At 37.6% G+C, this 21,343-nt stretch overlaps 2 protein-coding genes across 2 annotated transcripts in view; one reads left to right on the forward strand and one right to left on the reverse strand.

The window, feature by feature from the left end:
• LOC137005681 (uncharacterized) overlaps positions 1–21,343 on the forward strand; it is a 1,355,627-nt gene that overhangs the window by 572,296 nt on the left and 761,988 nt on the right. The window contains exon 11 of the mRNA XM_067366462.1: positions 12,303–12,386. Coding sequence (XP_067222563.1) covers positions 12,303–12,386 — 84 coding nt within the window. The remainder of the gene's footprint in view (positions 1–12,302; positions 12,387–21,343) is intronic.
• Positions 1–21,343, reverse strand: part of LOC137005873 (zinc finger protein 721-like) — a 400,429-nt gene that overhangs the window by 53,304 nt on the left and 325,782 nt on the right. The window contains exon 4 of the mRNA XM_067366478.1: positions 9,690–10,833. Coding sequence (XP_067222579.1) covers positions 9,690–10,833 — 1,144 coding nt within the window. The remainder of the gene's footprint in view (positions 1–9,689; positions 10,834–21,343) is intronic.

Raw genomic sequence — 21,343 nt, forward strand, 5'->3', positions numbered from 1 at the left:
TATCAACGGAACATGAGAAAATGATGAAATTTGGCACACTTGTAGTGATGGTCATGTCTAGAAATCTGACCAATTTTGGAGTCTCTAGGACCAAAATTCAAACATTCTAAAGTTTATAACTTTTGAACCATTTGCTCTAGAAAAATACAATTTAGTTCATCTGATTCGTCTCTTCATGCTGATTCTATTAAAATTCTTACATTAAGTCTCCGCCCATTACAGTAGCGGCCATTTTGAAAAGTACAGTATTCAGTTTTTTCGCTACTCCTCCTTCAAAATTTGTCCAATTTTGTCCAAACTTTGATCAGGTGATCTTTGGTCTGAGCCGCACAGAAATGACTGAACAGATTTTTTTTATTCATCTTTGTTCAAAAGTTATGATGTCACGAAGTTAACGAGGTTGACCCAAAATTGCTATAGAGGCTGTATCTCGGCCAAACTTTGAGCAATCAAAACTAAAATTGGTACACTTGATCAAGACCATGATCTGAGGTTCCATGCCAAATTTGGGAACAGCGCCACCTACAGGTCATGAGATCTGAAAAATGGCTATTTTGGCCAATAACTTTTGAACACTTTATTAGAAAATCAAGATCTTCCCTGTGCCATGCCGAATCCGAGGATATCGAATTCGTCAACATCGGATGAACCACATGTCCGCCATTTTGAATTTTGTCATAAATTGCAATAACTTTTAAACAATTTGACATATCTTCACACAAACTGGTATGTATGACCTTTAGAAGGTCCTGAAGGTACCTGAGGAGTTTCAACACAGCGCCACCTACTGTTCCACAGATGTAATGATTATTGCAAAACCACTTATAACTTTTGAAAACACTTTCCAAAATGTGTATGCTTTATGTCATTTTATTCCCTGGCTTATGCCGATTCCGACGATGTGTCATTTGTCATTTTCCTTAAATGTACCTGTCCGCCATATTGAAATACATGGAAAACAGTTTTTTCGCTACTCCTCCTACAATTTTTGTCCAATTTTGTCCAAAATCAGCTCAGGTGATCTTTGGACCGAGCCGCACAGAAATGACTGAATGGATTTTTGATATTCACTACCATTCCCAAGATATTCATCTCTGAATGTGACCTTGCTTGTGTTTGTTGTCTTATGCTAGTTAGCTTAGCATGCTAATTGCTTAGCATGCTAACCAGTTGTCATTCTCTTTAATGTGGCTCTTCAGTTATCAAGTTAACTATGAGCTTCATTAGCATTAAGTTAGCTTAGCATGCCAATATGGATAGCATGCTAAGTAATGCTTTTTTTGTGAATTCTTTGTTAGACTAAAAGGTTTCTTCCACAGTCTGTTGAATGTGCATCCTCAAGTAGCTCAATGTGTAAAGCCAGTTATCTGAAGAGCCCTGTATCCGAAGTTAGTGGGTTCGAATCCCAGGTGGAGCGGTTTTATAAAATAGTGTGTTTTGATTCCTTTACTGCCTCTTGGATTAGAAATAAATGCTTTTTGTTTCATGCTGTGTTCATTTTCATCTAAGCTTATGTACATTCTGAGTTCATTCTTGCCCGTAATTCTGAACCAGCTGTTTCATGTTTGTTCATTTTCTGCTGTTTTTCCTCTTCCTGCTCTGTATTGCACTACAGCATGATGAGCTGCAGAATGATCTAAAGTGCAGCTTTATAAGAAATCTTCATTTTGAGTTCATTTTCACATGAACTAATAAACTTCGGCAGGTGTGGAAACATTCACTTGCACAGTGGTGCAATGAGATGAGAAATGGACCTTGGACCCGGAGGTCGTGGATTCGAATCTTGTGTGGGGTTCCTTTATACAATTGTGTGTAATGAGTCATTTTGATACCTTTTTTATCCAAATAAGGATTGTGCTAATCTTTATTCCTCTTCAATGAGATACAAGTATTTTAGTTCATTCCGTGTTCGTTCTCTGAACTTCTATTGATTTTCATTTCATTTCCACCTGTCCTTCTGAACCAGATGTTTTGCATGTACATTCAATTTCTGCTGTTTTTGCTCTTCCTGCTCCGTATTGCGCTACTGCCCCTACTGGGGCTTGGCCCCGAATTGCTGCTTGCAGCTATATTTTTTACTTGACATTAAATAGCCTATGTGTAACGTTAGGGGTCCACTGGAGGCGAGTGTAGCAGAGAACCCAAGTGCAGTATTTAATGATGTGATAATCCCAAGATCCAAAATACAAATACAAATACAATCTAGTGATGGCCGATTTCAAAACACTGCTTCATGAAGCTCCGAAGCTTCGTGAATCTTTTGTTTCGAATCAGTGATTCGGAGCGTGTATCAAACTGCTAAAGTCACGTGATTTTAGTAAACGAGGCTTCGTTACGTCATCACTGTTTCGAAACTGTACGAAATTTCAATGGTTCACCGATAGAGGGCGATGATAAAGTGAGCCCATGTATCATTCACTGAGAACTATTGAACAAGTGTCTAGGGCTTTACCCTATGGTTTTACCTGATCTCTGATCAGTTTTATACATTTGTAGATGTTTTAATTATACATTAGAATAATTAATAATGGTAGTTATTAATCTCTTATTGGCCTGTTTAGCTTGAGCCATGGAACAGAGAAACAAGCCTTTAAAATTGATAAAAGAACACATAATATACACTCTATATTTAATCTTATTAGATGATTAGTTAATTCCTTTTGATTGATTTTACTTTCACTAAAACTTTTGCAATACATTTGTTAAAGGGTATTTTTAATTCATGTTTGGCCTGAGTTTTGTTGCATTTCCACTGTTCTGACCACTAGGGGTCACCATGGAGACGGGTGTCAGATTGTTTCGAAGCCTCGAATCATTATGGCACATTTGCTTCAACTGTTTCAGTGTTTCACAAGGCTCGATCTGCCCAACACTAATACAAACATGTTCATGTTCATGAACATGAACATGAACAAGACTTGAAACAAAACATACACTCACCAACAACGGGTTACATAAATCAAAGCTAGACAAGAGAACAATGAAACATGAGGGCTATTTATACAAAGGGACTAATGACAAACAAGGAACACCTGTGAACAATCAAGACAGAGGACCAATGGCAAGACAGAACTGAAATCACATGACAATGATAGCCAATCAGAACATGACACATGAGGGCAATGGAATCACATGACATAAAACATGGCAAACAAGGAAAACAAAGCAATGAAACAAAGCATAACAATGAAAAACAAACCATAAAATGTGAACATGAAACACCACAACAAGACAAGACATGACATTACACTGTTACATAATTAAAGTATAAAGATTTATAAAAGTATAAAATATAAGTATTATAAAAGTATTATCCTATTTGTAACAATTTGAACATGAAGGAAATAATATGATCAAATATACAAGGCAAGGCAAGTTTAATTCAAAGTGCTTTACATAAAGAAGAATGATACAAATAAAACATAAGGAATGACAGTAAAAACAGAATTTTGCTATCTGGATAGAAGTGCTAGGAAATCTAGGGAGTTTTTTTGTTGTTGTTGTTGTCATTGTTGTTATCCATCAAAGTGGATCTAAACCTCACACGACAGGACCGCTGTCTAGCTCTACCTGTTAAGGCACTTCAAACTGATAAACAAAGTTTCAATCTCCCCTTTTGCCAAGACACCTTAAACTGTGCCACACAGCCCTAATCTCCCTTCTGGAGATATCTTATCTATGCAACACAGTTCAAATTTCCCTTTTGGAAATTTCCCCTTTGGAAAGTGTCCTGACTGTAATCCAGAGATATCTTAACCATGCATTACAGCTCAAATTTCCCCATGGTTTGTCCCCTTATCCAAATTTACCAAATTTTAACCTAATCACAAATGCTTTCTTCCTAATTCTCCCAACTCTTTCAACCAGACAGCAAGATTTAAAATGCATTAAAAATCAGAACAAGATGATACATAAAAGATATAAAATACATTAAAAATGAAATAAAAAAGGGAAAAATGATTAAAAGAATAAAAGGATAATACGTATAAAATAAAAATGCAAACAGTTTGGACATAGCACAGTGCTCAGTCAGTAAATGCATAGATAAAAAGATGTGTTTTGAGTCTGAATTTGAATGTGGCTACTGTTGGAGCACATCTGATCTCTTCTGGAAGCTGGTTCCAGCTGTGGCTGGCGTAACAGCTAAAAGCAGACTCTCCCTGTTTTGAGTGAACCCTTGGTATTTCTAAGTGACTTGATCCTGATGATCTGAGTGATCTATTAGGTTTATATTCTATGAGCATATCTGCAATGTATTGAGGTCCTAGACCATTGAGTGATTTATAAACAAGTAACAGTACTTTAAAATCAATTCTAAATGTAACTGGAAGCCAGTGTAAGGACCTGAGGACTGGTGTGATGTGTTCATGTTTTCTGGTTCTGCTCAGAATCCTGGCAGCAGCGTTCTGTACGAGCTGCAGCTGTCTTATGGTCTTTTTGGGAAGGCCAGTGAGGAGCCCATTACAATAATCCACCCTGCTGGTGATGAAGTCTTGATTGGAGACAAAGCATCTAATTCTTGCAATATGTTTGAGATGATAATATGCTGATTTAGTTATTGTCTTTACATGGCTACTGAAACTCAGGTCTGACTCCAAAATCACACCAAGATTCCTGACCTGATTTTTAGTTGCTTGACCCCTAGAGTGAAGGTATGTGTTCACTTTGAGAACTTCATCTTTGTTTCCGAACGCAATGACTTCAGTTTTGTCTTTGTTTAACTGAAGGAAGTTTTTGCACATCCAGTTTTTAATTTCATCCACGCATTGGCACAGGGAGTCAATGGGGCTGTAGTCGTTAGGTGATAGGGCTAGGTAAATCTGGGTGTCATCTGCATAGCTGTGATATGCAATTTGGTTCTTTCTCATTATTTGGCTCAGTGGCAGCATATATATAGGTTGAACAAGAGGGGTGGAAGTATTGAACCTTGAGGGACTCCGCATGTCATGGATGTCCACTCAGACTTATGGTCACCGATACTCACATAATAACCTCTCCCTTCTAAGTATGACCTCAACCATTTAAGAACCATCCCAGAAAGCCCAACCCAGTTTTCCAGCCTGTCAAGAAGAATGTTGTGATCGACAGTGTCAAACGCAGCACTGAGGTCAAGTAAAACCAGCACTGATAATTTACCTGAATATGTGTTTAGGCAAATATAATTTATTATCTTAATGAGTGCTGTTTCTGTGCTGTGATGCGGTCGGAAACCAGATTGAAAGTTGTCAAAGTATCCATTCAAACTTAAGAACTTGTTCAGCTGATTGAAAACAACTTTTTCAATGATCTTGCCTATAAAAGGAAGATTTGAGATTGGTCTGTAGTTGCTCAATATTGTGTTATCCAGATTGCTCTTTTTCCGGAGGGGCTTAACAACTGCAGTTTTAGGGATTTTGGAAAAGTCCCAGAGAGAAGTGAGGCGTTTACCACTTATAGAAGATCTGCTTCTAAACAGTTAAACACGCTTTGAAAAAAGATGTGGGAAGTGTGTCAAGGGCGCAGGTTGATGTTTTAAGGTGCTGTACTGTCTTCCAAAATTTTACCATCAATTGCTTCGAAAACAGACATAATAGCTACTTTCTGAGGTTGTGATCTGATCTGTTTTATCTCAGTGCAGCTCAAGAATGTGCTGATCGCCTTTATGATATTATTAATTTTCTCAGAGAAGAAGGAAGCAAACTTACAGCATTTGCTGTCTGAGAGCATTTCACTGGGAATCTGACTTGGGGGGGTTTGTTAGTTTGTCTCTACAGTAGCAAGTGTGGGTGTTTCTGTTTATAATATTTGAGAAGAATGTCTGTCTAGCTTTGCCTAGTTCCACATTAAAAGCATGAAGGTTATCTTTATAGATGTTATAGTGGTTTTTGTCTTTTGCCACATGCGCTCAGCTTTTCTGCATTGTCTTTTCATATTTTGCACTGCTGTTGAGTTTCTCCACGGTGCTTTTTGCCTGCCACTCTTCTTCCTGACTTTCACAGGAGCAATGTTATCAATAACATTCTGTACTTTTGAGTTAAAAGAATCAAGGAGAAAATCAACAGAGTCTGCAGATATGCTTGGTGTTAAAGATATAGCCTTCATAAACAGTACACTAGTATTCTCATTTAAGCATCGCTTTTTGACCGAGATAGATCTAGCTTCAACAGTCGGAGAGATCAATAAATCAAAGAAAATACAGAAATGATATGATAGTGCTACATCCTTAATGACAATGGATGAAATGTTTAGACCCTTACTAATAATTAAATCTAGAGTATGTCCACGATTGTGTGTGGGTCCATGTACATGCTCAGATCAAAGTCAGATCAAAACTATTCAAAACTGTTAGGATTTATTTTGCCATATTGGATTCTGAATTTTCTATGTGGATGTTAAAGTCTCCGGTAATAGCAAAACAGTCAAACTCTGAGGAAATTGCTGATAACAGTTCTGTAAAGTCCCTGGAGAATATTTAGGAGGCCTGTAAATGACTATAAGTAGAATGCGAGGAGCACCTTTTAACACAATACCCAAGTATTCAAAAGACAAGTAATCACCAAATGACACTTGCTTGCATTGATAGACATCTTTAAATAGAGCAGCTACACCTCCACCTCTTCTAACAGCTCTGCAGACACTCATTAAAGTAAAGTTAGGAGGGGCTGTTTCATTCAGGATTGTTGAACTGCAACTGTCTTCAAGCCATGTTTCATTTAGAAGCATAAAATCTAGATTTTTTGTGGTTATTAAGTCATTGACTACAAGTGATTTATTTTTAAGTGAACGGATGTTTAAAAGTGCTAACTTAACAGTCTTACTTTCTGTCTCTACAGTAATCTTAGTTTGACGTGTAATAGTCAGCAGATTAAATGGGTTTGCCAAACGGTTTGAGAAGGCCTTTGGCTTTCTATCACATAATAGAACAAAAATAGAGAAAGCAACAGGCACACTGGATTCCCGCTTGTTCTGTAAACATTTGACAAAGTCACTGTTATCATAGCGGGGACACGACACACATCATTGAGAGCTGTTATCAGTTGTTTTTGGTTAACCTAGAACAGATGGAGGAGGTTGAGGGCCCTGGCGTTGTGGCAGGGGCCTAAGAGCTCTCACAGGAGGAGGGAGAAGTTCTAATACGTCACTCTCTATCGGTGAGCTCTGTGGGCAGTGTCTGGATTGTGTCTGTGAGCAGTGGTTGTTATGGCTGCATGGTGTTATCATTGTCCTTGTGGGATGTGTCAACCGCATGTCTATTCAGCTGCTGAAATGAAGTCCTGTGGTCAGTTGTACTCTGTCCAGGTGTGTTTGTGCCTTTCAGATCGAGTGGATTTGCACACACTGCTGAAGGATGATGGAGGGAGAAGTAGATATTGTCTTTTAGCACTCTTGAGCCTAGTTTGTTTGGGTGCAGGCCATCATGTGTGAACAACTGTCTCTGACTCCAGAAAAGATTGAAATTGTTGATGAAATTCAGTCCATTTAAGTTGCAGGTTTTTTGCAGCCATGTGTTAAGCCCAAGCAACCGTGTAAATCTATTTGTTCCTCTTGCTGGGAGTTTTCCACTGATGAACTTTTAGTCTTCTGAGCATTTCAAAAAGTTCATTGAAATCCTTTTTAAGGAGTTCTGACTGCTCCTTCCGAATATCATTCTTCCCCATATGGATGATTAGTCGATTTGCAGTCTTATATTTCATCAGAATGCTCTTAAGTTCCCTGTTTACATCAGAAACTGTTGCTTTTGGAAGGAAGCATGTAGTTGTATCCCTGCTGCTAATGTTTCTGATAATAGAGTCACCCCCTCTCAGAGTCCTGGGCTCGGCTGCTCTCTGAGCTGAGTGCCGCTGTCTGCTCGACCTTGAGCGGCAGTTAGCATCGGTGTTAGGTGCTGGCTGATTTGATCTGTGTCCGATCATGTTTGGGGATTCCTCACCCACATTCATCATGTCTGGAGATTCCTCACCCACATTCATTAACACTTCAAATCTGTTCTCCAGATGTATTGGTGGTGGTAGGGAGCTAGTGTTTGGGGTAGAGGATGCTACTGCAAAATGTGATACTCGTGACAATCTGATGTCTCGAGTGCCTTTGGGTCTCGATCCCTGTTTGTGCCATCGATTAGTATATTGATCAGTTTCGGCACTCAGTACGGTCTGTTTAGGAGCACTAGATTCATGGGACTCACCAGCTGTGTGCTGAGGACGTCCATGACGAAGCTCTGTTGTGTGTTCCGTCTGGTTTGGTAGTCTCGCAAGTAACTTTGTTTCAAGAACTGCAATCCTTTGTAGAAGTCTGTGGCAGTTTGTGTATCAGGTAGATTCTTCAACCAGAGGAGGCATATTATTTCTAATCCTTTTGGATGTAGGCAGTTGTGTTTTCCCTTCTCCGGAATGTAAGCTGATGGTTCCCGTCAGTGGGAGGCTGGTTGGATATAAATTCCGCTTTTTTTGTAGCAATTCTTCCAGTTAAAAACTTTGTTGGTGCCAAGATTTGTCGTTTGAGCACTGTTTTTATATTTTATCTCCTAATTTTAAATACAGCAAAACAGCACAAATAGAGCAGAGCGCAGAGCTGTAAGCAAGAGCGTCCGAACAGTAGCAAAGCAGGAAGCACGGTCGTAGCCTGCTTTATTAAGGCAGAGTGCTACAGTCTTCACTGCATGTATAATTACAAAATGAACTATAAAACACAGCTCTTCTACTTTTCATTTCCTTTTTAAAAATATTAAACATGTGGAAATATGTGCATATAGTCTGCAAATATAAAACACACCCCTCACTCTTTTTGTTAAATGTCAGTTTTAATGGCCAACAATAGCCAAATACCCATTATAAAAGTATAAGCAATAGGTAAAAGAAGCTACAATAAAAATAAAACAAACGATTCAGTCAAACATACAAAATCAGCGCTCTAGTAGGCTACAAGAGTAAACTATAAGTTAAGAGATTAAACTTTTAGTAAAACAAATTATAGATTAATGAGACCAAAGATCACCCATTAGATTTACAAAAGATGAATTATATTTAACCACTACAGAGACATGAGAACCAGCGTCAGAGCCAAACTGTTCTTGGCGGGGTATATGAGCGCTGAGCACCCGGTGATTGCCCGGATCTCACAACTCCAAATAGGTGCTTCTTTTTATCAATAAACCACAAATTTGAGCTTTAAACCAGTACATTCCTACATGCCTGAACACTCTTAATTATACATATCATGACATAATAACAGTAATATGTTTAAATTTCACAGGTTTTCTGCTTTACTATTGATGCTTGCTGGTTAGTGCGCGATGCAGTCTGGGATACCTGGCTGTCTCAAGTCCGCACAAGTCACCTCTCGATGCATCCTCGATAAAAGGGGCAGATCAAGAACACATCTGGGGATTTTAACTGTACTTGGCTAAATGTGAACTTTGAATCGGAACAGTACTTGGGCAGTGACTGATGACATTTCACACATGTACAGACAAGAGCACATATTGAGAAACAGTTAACTATGAATGAATAAGGCATTTCGTGGTCGCTCCTCATCCACAACCTGGATAATTCAACAGCAGCCACAGAACAACAGCACCAACTATAGGTGGAGATGAGAGATTTGGCTGTATCTAACTTACACAGAAGAGACATTTTTTCTTAGCACGTAAGATCAACTACTTGTCATGATTTCAGACTGTGGTGATGTGGTTTCTCCACTGCATGGATCTTCATGTGTATCTTCAGGTGGTTTTTAAAAGAGAAACTCTTTCCACACTGATCACACATGTGCGGCTTCTCTCCAGTGTGGATCCTCTCATGTGTTTTCAGAGATGATGACTGACTGAATCTCTCGTCACAGTGTGGACACTTGTAAGGTTTTTCTCCAGTGTGGATCCTCTCATGTGTTTTCAGATGTGATGACTGATTGAATCTCTTGTCACAGTGTGAACAATTGTAAGGTTTTTCTCCAGTGTGGACCATCTCATGTGTTTTCAGATATGATGACAGACTGAATCTCTTGTCGCAGTGTGAACACTTGTAAGGTTTCTCTCCAGTGTGGATCCTCTCATGTGTTTTCAGATGTTCTGCCCGACTGAATCTCTTGTCACACTGTGAACACTTGTAAGGTTTTTCTCCAGTGTGGATCTTCTCATGCGTTTTCAGATTTGTTGGCTGACTGAATCTCTTGTCACATTGTGAACACTTGTAAGGTTTTTCTCCAGTGTGGATCCTTTCATGTGTTTTCAGATATGATGACAGACTGAATCTCTTGTCACACTGTGAACACTTGTAAGGTTTTTCTCCAGTGTGGATCCTCTCATGTGTTTTCAGATGTTCTGCCCGACTGAATCTCTTGTTACACTGTGAACACTTGTAAGGTTTTTCTCCAGTGTGGATCTTCTCATTTGTTTTCAGATATGATGACAGACTGAATCTCTTGTCACAGTGTGAACACTTGTAAGGTTTTTCTCCAGTGTGAATTCTCTGGTGCTTTTTTAAATCGCTCTGTGTAGTAAAAGTCTTCTCACACTCAAAGCACATGTACTCTCTCACACCAGTATGAATTTTCTCATGTTCTTTTAAACTATTCAGCTGTGAAAAACTCTTTCCACACACAGAACATAAATGTGGCTTCTCCTTTGTATGAACTCTCAGATGTCTCTTCAGGACTGATGACCCTAGAAATGTTTTGTTACATTGATCACATGTGTGTGGCTTCTCTCCAGTGTGAACTTTTATATGACTCTTAAGATGTCCTTTTTGTTTGAAGCTCTTCCCACACTGATCACATGTGAACGGCTTCTCTCCTGTATGAACTCTCATGTGATACTCAAGACTTTGTTTGGTCGATAAACTTTTTCCACACTGAGTACAGGTTGTAGATTTCTTGGTTCTTTTCTTTAAAAATGTCTTTTTAGTCTTTGAGGGACTTAATGGTTTTTCTCCAGGTTTGTCATGATGTTCCTCCTCCACTTCACTCAGTTCTTTACTCTCCTCCTTCACTTCTATCAGCTCTGAAATGAAAGAAAAAGTCATTTAAATTTTCAGTAAATCAAAATAAAGGGAGAAATATGAAGTTAAAGGTGATAAAATTGAGACTGCTACAAAACATTACGATCATTTTGATGCATTTGCATAAATTAGTTGCATATGTCCCTGAAACTTTAACATTAATCATCCAATCGTAAAGGACCAGCTGTTGTTCCAATGACAGAATCCAGTGGTCTGGTGAAGGTATAATGTGTGTACGTCTTTTCAGCGCTCCTGTGAAGTTCACTTAATTTTAGAATTTAGTCTCAATTTTACTTTAGCTGCTCGTTTAATCTGACTCCAATTTCAAATGTTTTTACATCAAGATTTACTGAATTAAGACAATCAGCACTGAATGGAGGTCTTCTGGCTACAGAATTTCCCAAATAGCTGCTCTGCCACCTTCCCTTAAATAATTCTTAATAATTTATAAATAATATTAAGAAAATAAAGAAAACATTGCTCTGAAATATTTTGAGTAATATATTTGATCAATGACAAAATAATCTAATGTGATATTAACAGCCATATTTTGACATCAACTTTTACGTTGATATTTAATTAATTTTCCTAAAAACTGTAATTATTAAGGGCCGGTCACAGCAGACTTCTCGTTCCACTTACTTCCTTTCATACACATGTGAATGTGGGACACCAGAAACACAAGATCAAGTGAAGTTTGCAGTAAAGTGGAGTAGATTGAATATTTTAAAATTTTGGAGTGATTATTATTCATTAGTTATGTTTTTAAAAAAAATATATCATGTCATATCTTGACCGTTGCCGTCTCTGTAAAAAGTTCACATGCTCAAAGTCTAGACTGACTGCATCTTTAAATGTGTCAGTGTCCTACATGATTCACTCAACCCTATTGCTTCTGACATGATTTTCCTCCTTTCCAAACCAGAGGATACCAGGAAGTGACATCATCTGGGCTCTTTCGACAGCATGATGGGAGACAAGAAAATAATCTCAATCCATTGTCTCAGTTTTTACACACATGAATGACTGCATTCATCAACCCTGTTACCAAAGTTACTGTAAGAAGAGATTTTGATCAAGTTACACTCACAACCCTGTCAGGCATTCTGGACAGTTCATTTACTTCATACATTTTGGCGTTTACAGTTTATTCCTAAAATTAGCAATGTTGTAAACTGTATTGAAAATGCCTCTATTTGGGTAACACTCCTGGAAATTGTGAACCAGATATGAAATAAATATAAAATATGTAAATATTTAGTTTGATCTGAAGTTGAAAATCAGCATCAAAATGAAATCAGTAAGTGTGACTTACTGTGACAAGAGATTCAGTTGTTCATCTCTGAAAACACATGAGAGGATCCACACTGGAGAAAAACCTTACAAGTGTTCACAGTGTGACAAGAGATTCACTCAGTCAGTAAATCTGAAAACACATGAGAGGATCCACAGCAGAGAGAAGGCGCATATGTGATCAGTGTGGAAAGAGTTTCTCTTTTAAAAACCACCTGAAGATACACATGAAGATCCATGCAGTGGAGAAACCACATCACCACAGTCTGAAATCATAAGTAGTTCATCTTATGTGCTGAGAAAAAATGTCTCTTCTGTGTAAGTTAGATACAGCCAAATCTCTCCTCTCTACCTACCCATTAGCTGAAAGTCTGTGCAATCAGCTAGTCTTCCTGGGGTCTATTCTAAAATGTTACATAACAACAACAACAACAACAACATTTCAATCATCTCAGTAGATAAAATACACTATACACTTCCTGCTTCGCTACTGTTCGGACACACTTGCTTACAGCTCCGCGCTGTAGCTTCTGGACCAATCAGTCACACAATTATTTCCTATTTGGTAATTTATGTTACATGTTACTAACTCTGTGACACATTAGTATTATAAGAATCTAGAAGGTTCTTCTCTCATTCATCCAACCCAGTTTCTTATGCTGATATCCTGCCAAAATCAAAAAGACTCATAAAACTTCCCTCTGAAAGGGAAACTCCTTATTGGCTCAGACACCTCAAGAGGGTGTGACGTCTTCACCCCTTATATTCACTGATCACAAGATCAATCCTCTCTTCTTCTTCTCTTTTACTGACACATGCTGATGTCAAGATGATGCTGTAAGAAGCTAGAAGCTTTTGTGAAACCCCAAGCTTGTGCCAGGCTTCGGCCTAGAAACGTCCATTCACCAAAGATCCTCTGAATTCAACTGGTTCTCTTTCATCAAGACAATATCAGCAAAGATTCAATGGAAGCCTCCACAAATTGAATCAGGACAGTTTTAATTCAACTTGGGGAGACATGCAAGTATCAAACTTAGTCTTATTATTTGATACATTTACTATCCTTACCCCTTTCAAAGAAGAGCTTGTTAAAACTAAACTGATGGTTTGCTCAAGGCTGTTGATCTGCTGAATGTCAAACAATGCTGTAACTTCTTGCTTTCCTGTACTCTGCTTTAGCTCTCTCTCTCTTGGTAAACTGTATGCATGTATGAGTGTGAATGTTAGTTTAAGTGTTTAGTCTAGTTAATAAAGTCTTGTTCATGTCACACGTAAAGTTGTCTGTGTTTTGCGCTCATATACCAGAGTCCCTATTCATGCAGATCCTGACTACAGGTTCTGAGTAGTACTGTACAATAAGATTGTTATTTCACATAACCTGGAAATGAATATTTCTTAGAATTAATAAACAATTAACACTGTGTGTTCATTGGATAATGGGTTAGTTGATTGTAATATTAATTATTACATTAAGTTAATTTTATTAACTGATCCAGATATTTATAATTATAACTAGCTATGATTAATTATTCATATTTATTTTGAGTTAATTTGCTACAGTGTTACTTGTAAATGTCCAATACTAGCAGAGTCTGTCTAGTACTTTACATGTAACTCTCTAAGCTCTTGATTGCTTGAAATCTTAAAATAAAATAAAATATAAAAATAAACTATAAAAGGATTTTAAATGCTTGAATACGTGTCACACTTATTGCTCCCAGCTGGTGGCATCATGACCATAAAAAATAATTAATCAGCTCCATACAACCTCAACATAATCTAAATCAGGGGTTTTCAGTAGAGATGCACCAATACCAGTATCAGTATCGGGCCTATATACAAGCTACTGAAAAATGTAGTTAAACTAGTAGCGGCGCTACATGTAGTTAACTACTCCCAACACTGAGGGCACTCTATCAAAAGAGAATGTGTCTCTGAAGTCCAAGGTAACGGATTTAGAGGCCAGATCTCATTGACAAATTATCAAGATAGCTGGTCTTTCTGAGAACATCGAGAAGGGCAACCCCACACAATTTGTCTCTGGCCTATTGCCTTCACTATCGGGAGAAGCTAATTTTCCGTGTGACAAAGGTTGACCGAGCTCACCGCATTGGCCGCATCGTAAACAACAGCATGCAAGTTATGATTGCCAGATACATCATGATACTGTTAAGACTGAGATACTGCATCTCATCTAACCAAAGCCCACTCTCTTTGATGGGAGTCGTATCAGTATCTTCCCAGATTTTCCAGCAGAGTTATCTTCGCAACGCAAACTGCTTGATGGTCCACAGGAGAAACTAAGAGGTAAAGGAATAAAATATGCCCTGCTGTACCCTGTACATCATGGTAGGACTTAATTCCTAGCTGCTGGTGGCCTGCATAATCCAGATTATATATATTAACAGATCAGTTGGGCCAAAATTAGACGGGTGCATAAATTAGACGGGTGCATAAATGTGGGCACCCCAACAGAAAAATCACATCAATATTTAGTAGACCCTCTTTTAGCAGGAATAACAGCCTCTAGACGCTTCTAATAGCCTGTAATGAGTGTCTGGATTCTGGATTAATGTATTTTGAACCATTCCTACTTGCACGGACAGCCCGCTTCAAATCACCCCACAGATGTTCAATGATATTCAGGTCTGGGGACTGGGATGGCAGAACATTGTACTTGATCCTCTGCATAAAGGCCCGAGTACATTTTGAGCAGTGTTTTGGGTCGTTGTTTTGTTGAAATATCCAGCCCCGTCTTAACTTCAACTTTGTGACTGATTCCTTAACATTATTCTCAAGAATCTGCTGATATTGAGTGGAATCCATGCGACCCTCAACTTTAACCAGATTCCCAGTACCGGCACTGGCCACACAGCCCCACAGCATGATGGAACCTCCACCAAATTTTACTGTGAGTAGCAAGTGTTTTTCTTGGATTGCTGTGTTCTTTTGCTGCCATGCATAACGCCCCTTGTTATGACCAAATAACTCAATCTTTGTTTCATCAGTCCACAGCACCTTATTCCAAAATGAAGCTGGCTTGTCCAAATGTGCGTCTGCATACCTCAAGTGACGTGTGCAGAAAAGGCTTCTTTCGCATCACTCTCCCATGCAGCTTCTCCTTGTGCAAAGTGCGCTGAATTGTTGAACGACGCACAGTGACACCATCTGCAGCAAGCTGATGTTGTAGGTCTTTGGAGGTGGTCTGTGGACTGTTTTTGACCGTTCTCAACATCCTTTGCCAATATTTTATGTGGCCTGCCACTTCTAGCCTTAACAAGAACTGTGCCTGTGGTCTTTTATTTCCTCACTATGTTCCTCACAGCTTATATCTCTGCGATAACTTTTTGTAGCCTTCCCCTAAACCATAATGTAGAACAATCTTTGTTTTCAGGTCATTTGAGAGTTTTGAAGGCCCCCATGTTGCCACTCTTCAGAGGAGAGTCGAAGAGAACAACAACTTGCAATTGGCCACCTTAAATACCTTTTCTCAGGATTGGATGCACCTGTCTATGAAGTTCAAGGCTTAATGAGATCACCAAACCAATCGTGTGTTCCAATTAATCAGTGTTAAGTAGTTATACGTATTCAAATCAACAAAATGACAAGGGTGCCCAAATTTATGCACCTGTCTAATTTCGTTTTGATGCATATTGCACATTTTCTGTTAATCCAATAAACCTCATTTCACTACTGAAATATTACTGTGTCTGAAATTGCTGATACAAACACCCAAATATTTATAAATGAAAATCATGGAAATTGTCAGGGGTTCTTAAACTTTTGCATACAACTTTAAATGGGGTGTTTTGACTTTCGCAGGGATTGTAGAAGCGAGTTTATTGGGTTAGAATTATGCAAGCTCATCTCTGTATTAGAAATGTTTGTTTTTTATTTTATTTTTCACATTGACCAATACCTATGTGTGTACTAATTCATTGCTCATTCTACCCTATGGTTTATTTCACGCTGATGAGTTCCACTAGCCTTACGTGGTCATACTCAATTCTAGTCAGAATATGAGTCTGATACTGCTCCATTGGGCTTTGATTATGGGGGCGTATTTCAACCGATCCAGGAAAGACCTCAATTGGATAGACCTACAACCAATCAGAGCTACAGAGTAAGTGATGTATGTTGAGCGACGCATAGTTGTCAACAGAACTCAACTGCACACATGCTGGAACTACTAGAAGATATATACTGATATAGAGAGAGCAATCAGCTGGGACATCTTGTTTAAGATTATTTCCATGAGTAAATGAACCTGTTGTAAAGCACTGCTCACTCGACATGTCAGCGCGCTCACCTCACATGCATCAGGCGCGTTCTCTGAGAGACGCCCTAACCATAAATATCTATGCTTCTAATAACGTACTATATATAGAAGGAGCTGGCAACGACCACTGGTTATGTCTACCTGGTTATGTCGATATCTTCTATAACGGACGCGATGGCGGAATCTACACATCTCAGTTCTTCAACAACAGCCATCATTGTTGTAAACTAATTCAACCCAAGCGCTCTTTGATGACGTGGCTGATTACGTTTCCGGTGATAATCTGTCAATCATCGCCCTGACAATGTGATTGGTCCGAACAGTTTCTGTTCGGGCATAATTACTCCTCTACGGATCGAGTCCAGACTGAACTTCACGACCTAAAAATGTTGTGGGTGAGGCTAAGTTCGGCTGGCATCCAGGCTAGAGTTCCACTAAATATGCCCTAGAATTGAAAATTGAATTTACCTTGGCATAGTTAAATAATTACGAGTGCTGTACATGGAAATGACATATAGTGAGTCTCAAACACCATTGTTTCCTCCTCCTTATGTAAATCTCATTTGTTTAAAAGACCTCAGAAGAACAGGTGAATCTCAACATAACACTGACTGTGATGTAACAGTCTGGATCATTAATATGTACGACCCCAATATTTGCATATGCCAGCCCATGTTTAACTCATTAGACAAGCCAGTATTAACATCTGGAGCAGCACAGCTGAATCATCAGATTTTATGCAGGTACGCAAGCAAGAACAATAGAGAAAAATGGTAGATGGAGCAATAATAACTGACATGATCCATGATATGATATTTTTAGTGATATTTGTAAAATGTCTTTCTAAATGTTTCGTTAGCATGTTGTTAATGTACTGTTAAATGTGGTTAAAGTTACCATCGTTTCTTACTGTAGACCAAAGCCATGTTGTTATTTTCATTTTTAAACACTTGCAGTCTGTATAATTCATAAACACAACTTCATTCTTTATAAATCTCTCCAACAGTGTAGCATTAGCCGTTAGCCACAGAGCATAGCCTCAAACTCATTCAGAATCAAATGGAAACATCCAAATAAATACTCACATGATCTGATATACTGCATGATGAACACTTTATAAAGATCCATTTTGAGGGTTATATAAGCTGTGTGAACTTTGTTTATTCAATGTATTATAGAGTCGCGAGCTCGGGGGGGGGGGGGGGGGGGGGGGTGGGGGGAGCACAAGGATTTAAAGGGGACACACACTGAATCGTCGCATTTATAATGATGCCCCAAAATAGGCAGTTAAAAAATTGAATAAAAAAAAAATTCTATGGGGTATTTTGAGCTGAAACTTCACAGACACATTCAGGAGACACCTTAGACTTATATTACATCTTGTGAAAAAGGGTTCTAGGGTTTTTTAAGAAACATTTGAATATTCTGAGCAGGAATGTGTGTGGTTTAAATAATATTGTCTTCGCACATAAGAATTCTTTGCATGCAGACATATAGTTTCTACACGAGACTCATATTAAACATTCCTGTGCTCACAGACTTAGATGCAAGTGGATAAGCTAAATGTACCACTATACCTTCTCTTAAAAAAGCCTGTGGAGTGTCTTTATTAATACATACGAATATTCCTTTTCAACATTTGTCCACTAAACAGAGTATTAATGGCTGTTATCTTATTGTGACGGGCACTATTTTAGAGAAACATGTTACATTTGAGAATTTATATGCTCCTAATTTAGATAAGCCAAATGTTTTCCGATCTGTTTTCATATCATTCCTGATATCGACTCCACTCATCTTATTGTTGGAGGGGACTTTAATTGTATACTGGACCCTTTTATGAATAGGCACTCCCAAACCTTCTAACTCAACTACTTTTCTTAATAACCTCATTCAGTTATTGAATAAACTTGATATTTGAAGACTCAATCATACTACTGAAAAGGACCATTTCTTTTTTTCCTAATGTTCATAATTCAAATATACAAGGATTGACTATTTTCGAACCGATTTCAAATTAACCTTCAAGATCCCCTAAATATCATAATATTCTAATATCTGATCACTCCCCAGTTTCTTTATCAGTAGATTTCGGGATGTAGAGTGAAAGAAGCAAATATATTGTCAATGTATAAATCACATATGGATACAATTAATTTCTTTCAATGATAAGAAAGTTTTATCTGTCTGCGAGGGAGTGTATATTATAAACATTTGTTCTGTAATATTTGTTTAGTACTTCTTGAATGGCAGGTTAAAAAAGAACTGACTTTTATGACTTTTATGAAAAATTATGACTGGTAATTTTGCCCTTTGAAGGTTATTGGAAATTTGTGCTTTAAGTTTGTGACAAGCACATAAAAATGATTACTTTTTTCACTGGAGTGACAATAAAGAAGCTGTCCTACATTCATTAATCTCACTCTGTTGTGCTTGGAAAACTACAGAAATTGATTGGCAAGTAAAAAAAAAATATCGGTCCTTAAAAAAAAATGGCATGGTGCATGCCTCGTTTTTCATGGTTTTTTGGACATTCCCCCTATGCTTATCTAATTTTACTAATCTAAACCTGATCTAAAGTCAGTGTTTGGTCAGGATTCTTCAAAATATCTTCTTTTTTGTTCAGCAGAAGTAAGAAACTCATACGGGTTTGAGACGACAACAGAATTTGTTTTTGGGTCAACTATCCCTTTAATGTTTATTCACACAAATCCAGTGCTGCTAATTTAATTTGTTAGTTTAATAAAGACGTTTTGAACTTATTTTAGTTCGAATCAGAACTTTTACAGAACATTAACAAAAACATGTAAACGACAACCATGATAACTTTGTCACATATAATTTTCACACCATTTCATCTGTCAGTGCTTATTGATTTCCAACCTACACCTGAACCACAAATGACAAGGTAAATATTTTCACTGGTTTCATCAAATATTATCAGTTCACTCGCTTCCCCTGCTGACTTTCCTCCATATGACACACACACATTAAATTATTATTTATTAAATTATTATTTTTTGCCTGATGTAATGTTTAATTACTGCTGTTTATGTTCAGGTATGGTAAAATGTAAGTAAAGCATTTTTAAGCACAAAGCATTTTTTTCATTGTTCTCTATTCAGAAGTAGATGTTGGGTTTAATGTTGCACAAAATATTCTCTATTTCTGTAGAGCTGGACATTTTAGGATCAATAAAACGATGAGAATAAAACCAACCTGTTTGTTCCTCAATATCTTCAATCTTCATGTCTTCAGTCTCATCTTTAATAATTATCTTCATGTCTTCAGTCTCATCTTTAATAATTATCTTCATATCTTCAGTCTCCTCCTCTTTAATAAACTCCATCTTTAAGAAGAGAATAATTAACAGAGTTAATGGTCTTCAATGACTTGTTTAGATAAAAGTCACACAAAAAAATAATGCTGCAAATTAATAAACACTTCATATTTAGACATTTATGATCTACATTTTAGTATTTAATAAAATATAGACATGCAAATGATTACACTTTGATGAAAACATGTTTAATTTGTTAGTGTTTGTTGTTCTCGTTCATGTTCACTGTTAGAGCAGCACGAGTCGTGATTCACTGAATCATTTCTCAAAGTGTTTGATTCAATTGACTCGGAGTTGAAAAGTTCAGTTTCTCCATCATGACTCTCCAGAGACTGAACTCGTGTTCATGATAAAACTGATTTATGATATATAGAGAGAGAAATGAGACGCAGGTTTACTGTTTCTCATCAGTGGATGAGCTTTACTCACACAAATATCCTTCATTACAGTTAGATAAAAATCACAATGTTACATTAAATAGTAAATAAACTCATTTCACATCGCTTTAAAAAAAACTGTCACAACTATAAATCATTGAACTGTTTCTATCGATTAAAACAGCTTAAATTCTTAAAACAAACCTTTCTTCTTCAGAATCAACAGATGCAGGATCGCGGCGCAGTCTTATGACGTCATGTCATCACTCCAAAATAAAAGTCCTGTTCAGTCGCTGCGTTGTCTACAATCACAGAAGTGCAGAAAAATCCAACAATTTTATCAGGTAATCTTTGTATTAAAACAGTGTCAAATATTATACAAATAAACGTGTTAAAAAGGTTGTTTGAGTTCATAAAGCAGAGTTCATTCATTTGTCTGAATTGAAACACATTTAAAGTGTGTTTTACCAATATATAAAACGAAGAGAATTTGACGTTCGACGTAGGAGAAGTCACACTGGAGGATTGTGTGCCAGATCTTCTGACACTGCCAGAATTTCGTCGGAGGTAAAATTTGATCCCAACAGTCATTAACCGGCTGTCTGTGAACATGTCAAACTAGCGATCAAAGACTACAGATTTTAGGTTAGGATTATAGGAATCCTTAAGGATTTGCTAAATTTGTCTCAGACTACCAAATCGTGACCAAAATCGCACAGTGTGAACCAGCCTTTAGGTTAAGAAACCCCTGATAATACTTTAAAGGTATTATCAATGAGGGGTTTCTTACAGTTTTTTACAATCACTTTGCTACTATTTTCAGAACCTTGATGTCATTTTTCAAAACTCTAGACACAAAACTCAAAACGGTTATCACTTGTAACACAGGCTGTCTAATGTTCAAAACATTGCATTGTGCATTCACATCTTTAAAGAAATCTTGCACTTGCACAATCATTGGTTCAAAACTTTACTGTGAAATACCATTGAAACACAACTATAGATCACCCACACACAAGCAACCGATAGTTTCACAGTGTCATTGTTCGTACAATCATTAAATATTGTAGAACAAAATAGATGA

Source organism: Chanodichthys erythropterus, chromosome 3, assembly GCF_024489055.1.
Source record: "Chanodichthys erythropterus isolate Z2021 chromosome 3, ASM2448905v1, whole genome shotgun sequence".
In the NCBI taxonomy this organism is placed as follows: Eukaryota; Metazoa; Chordata; class Actinopteri; order Cypriniformes; family Xenocyprididae; genus Chanodichthys; species Chanodichthys erythropterus.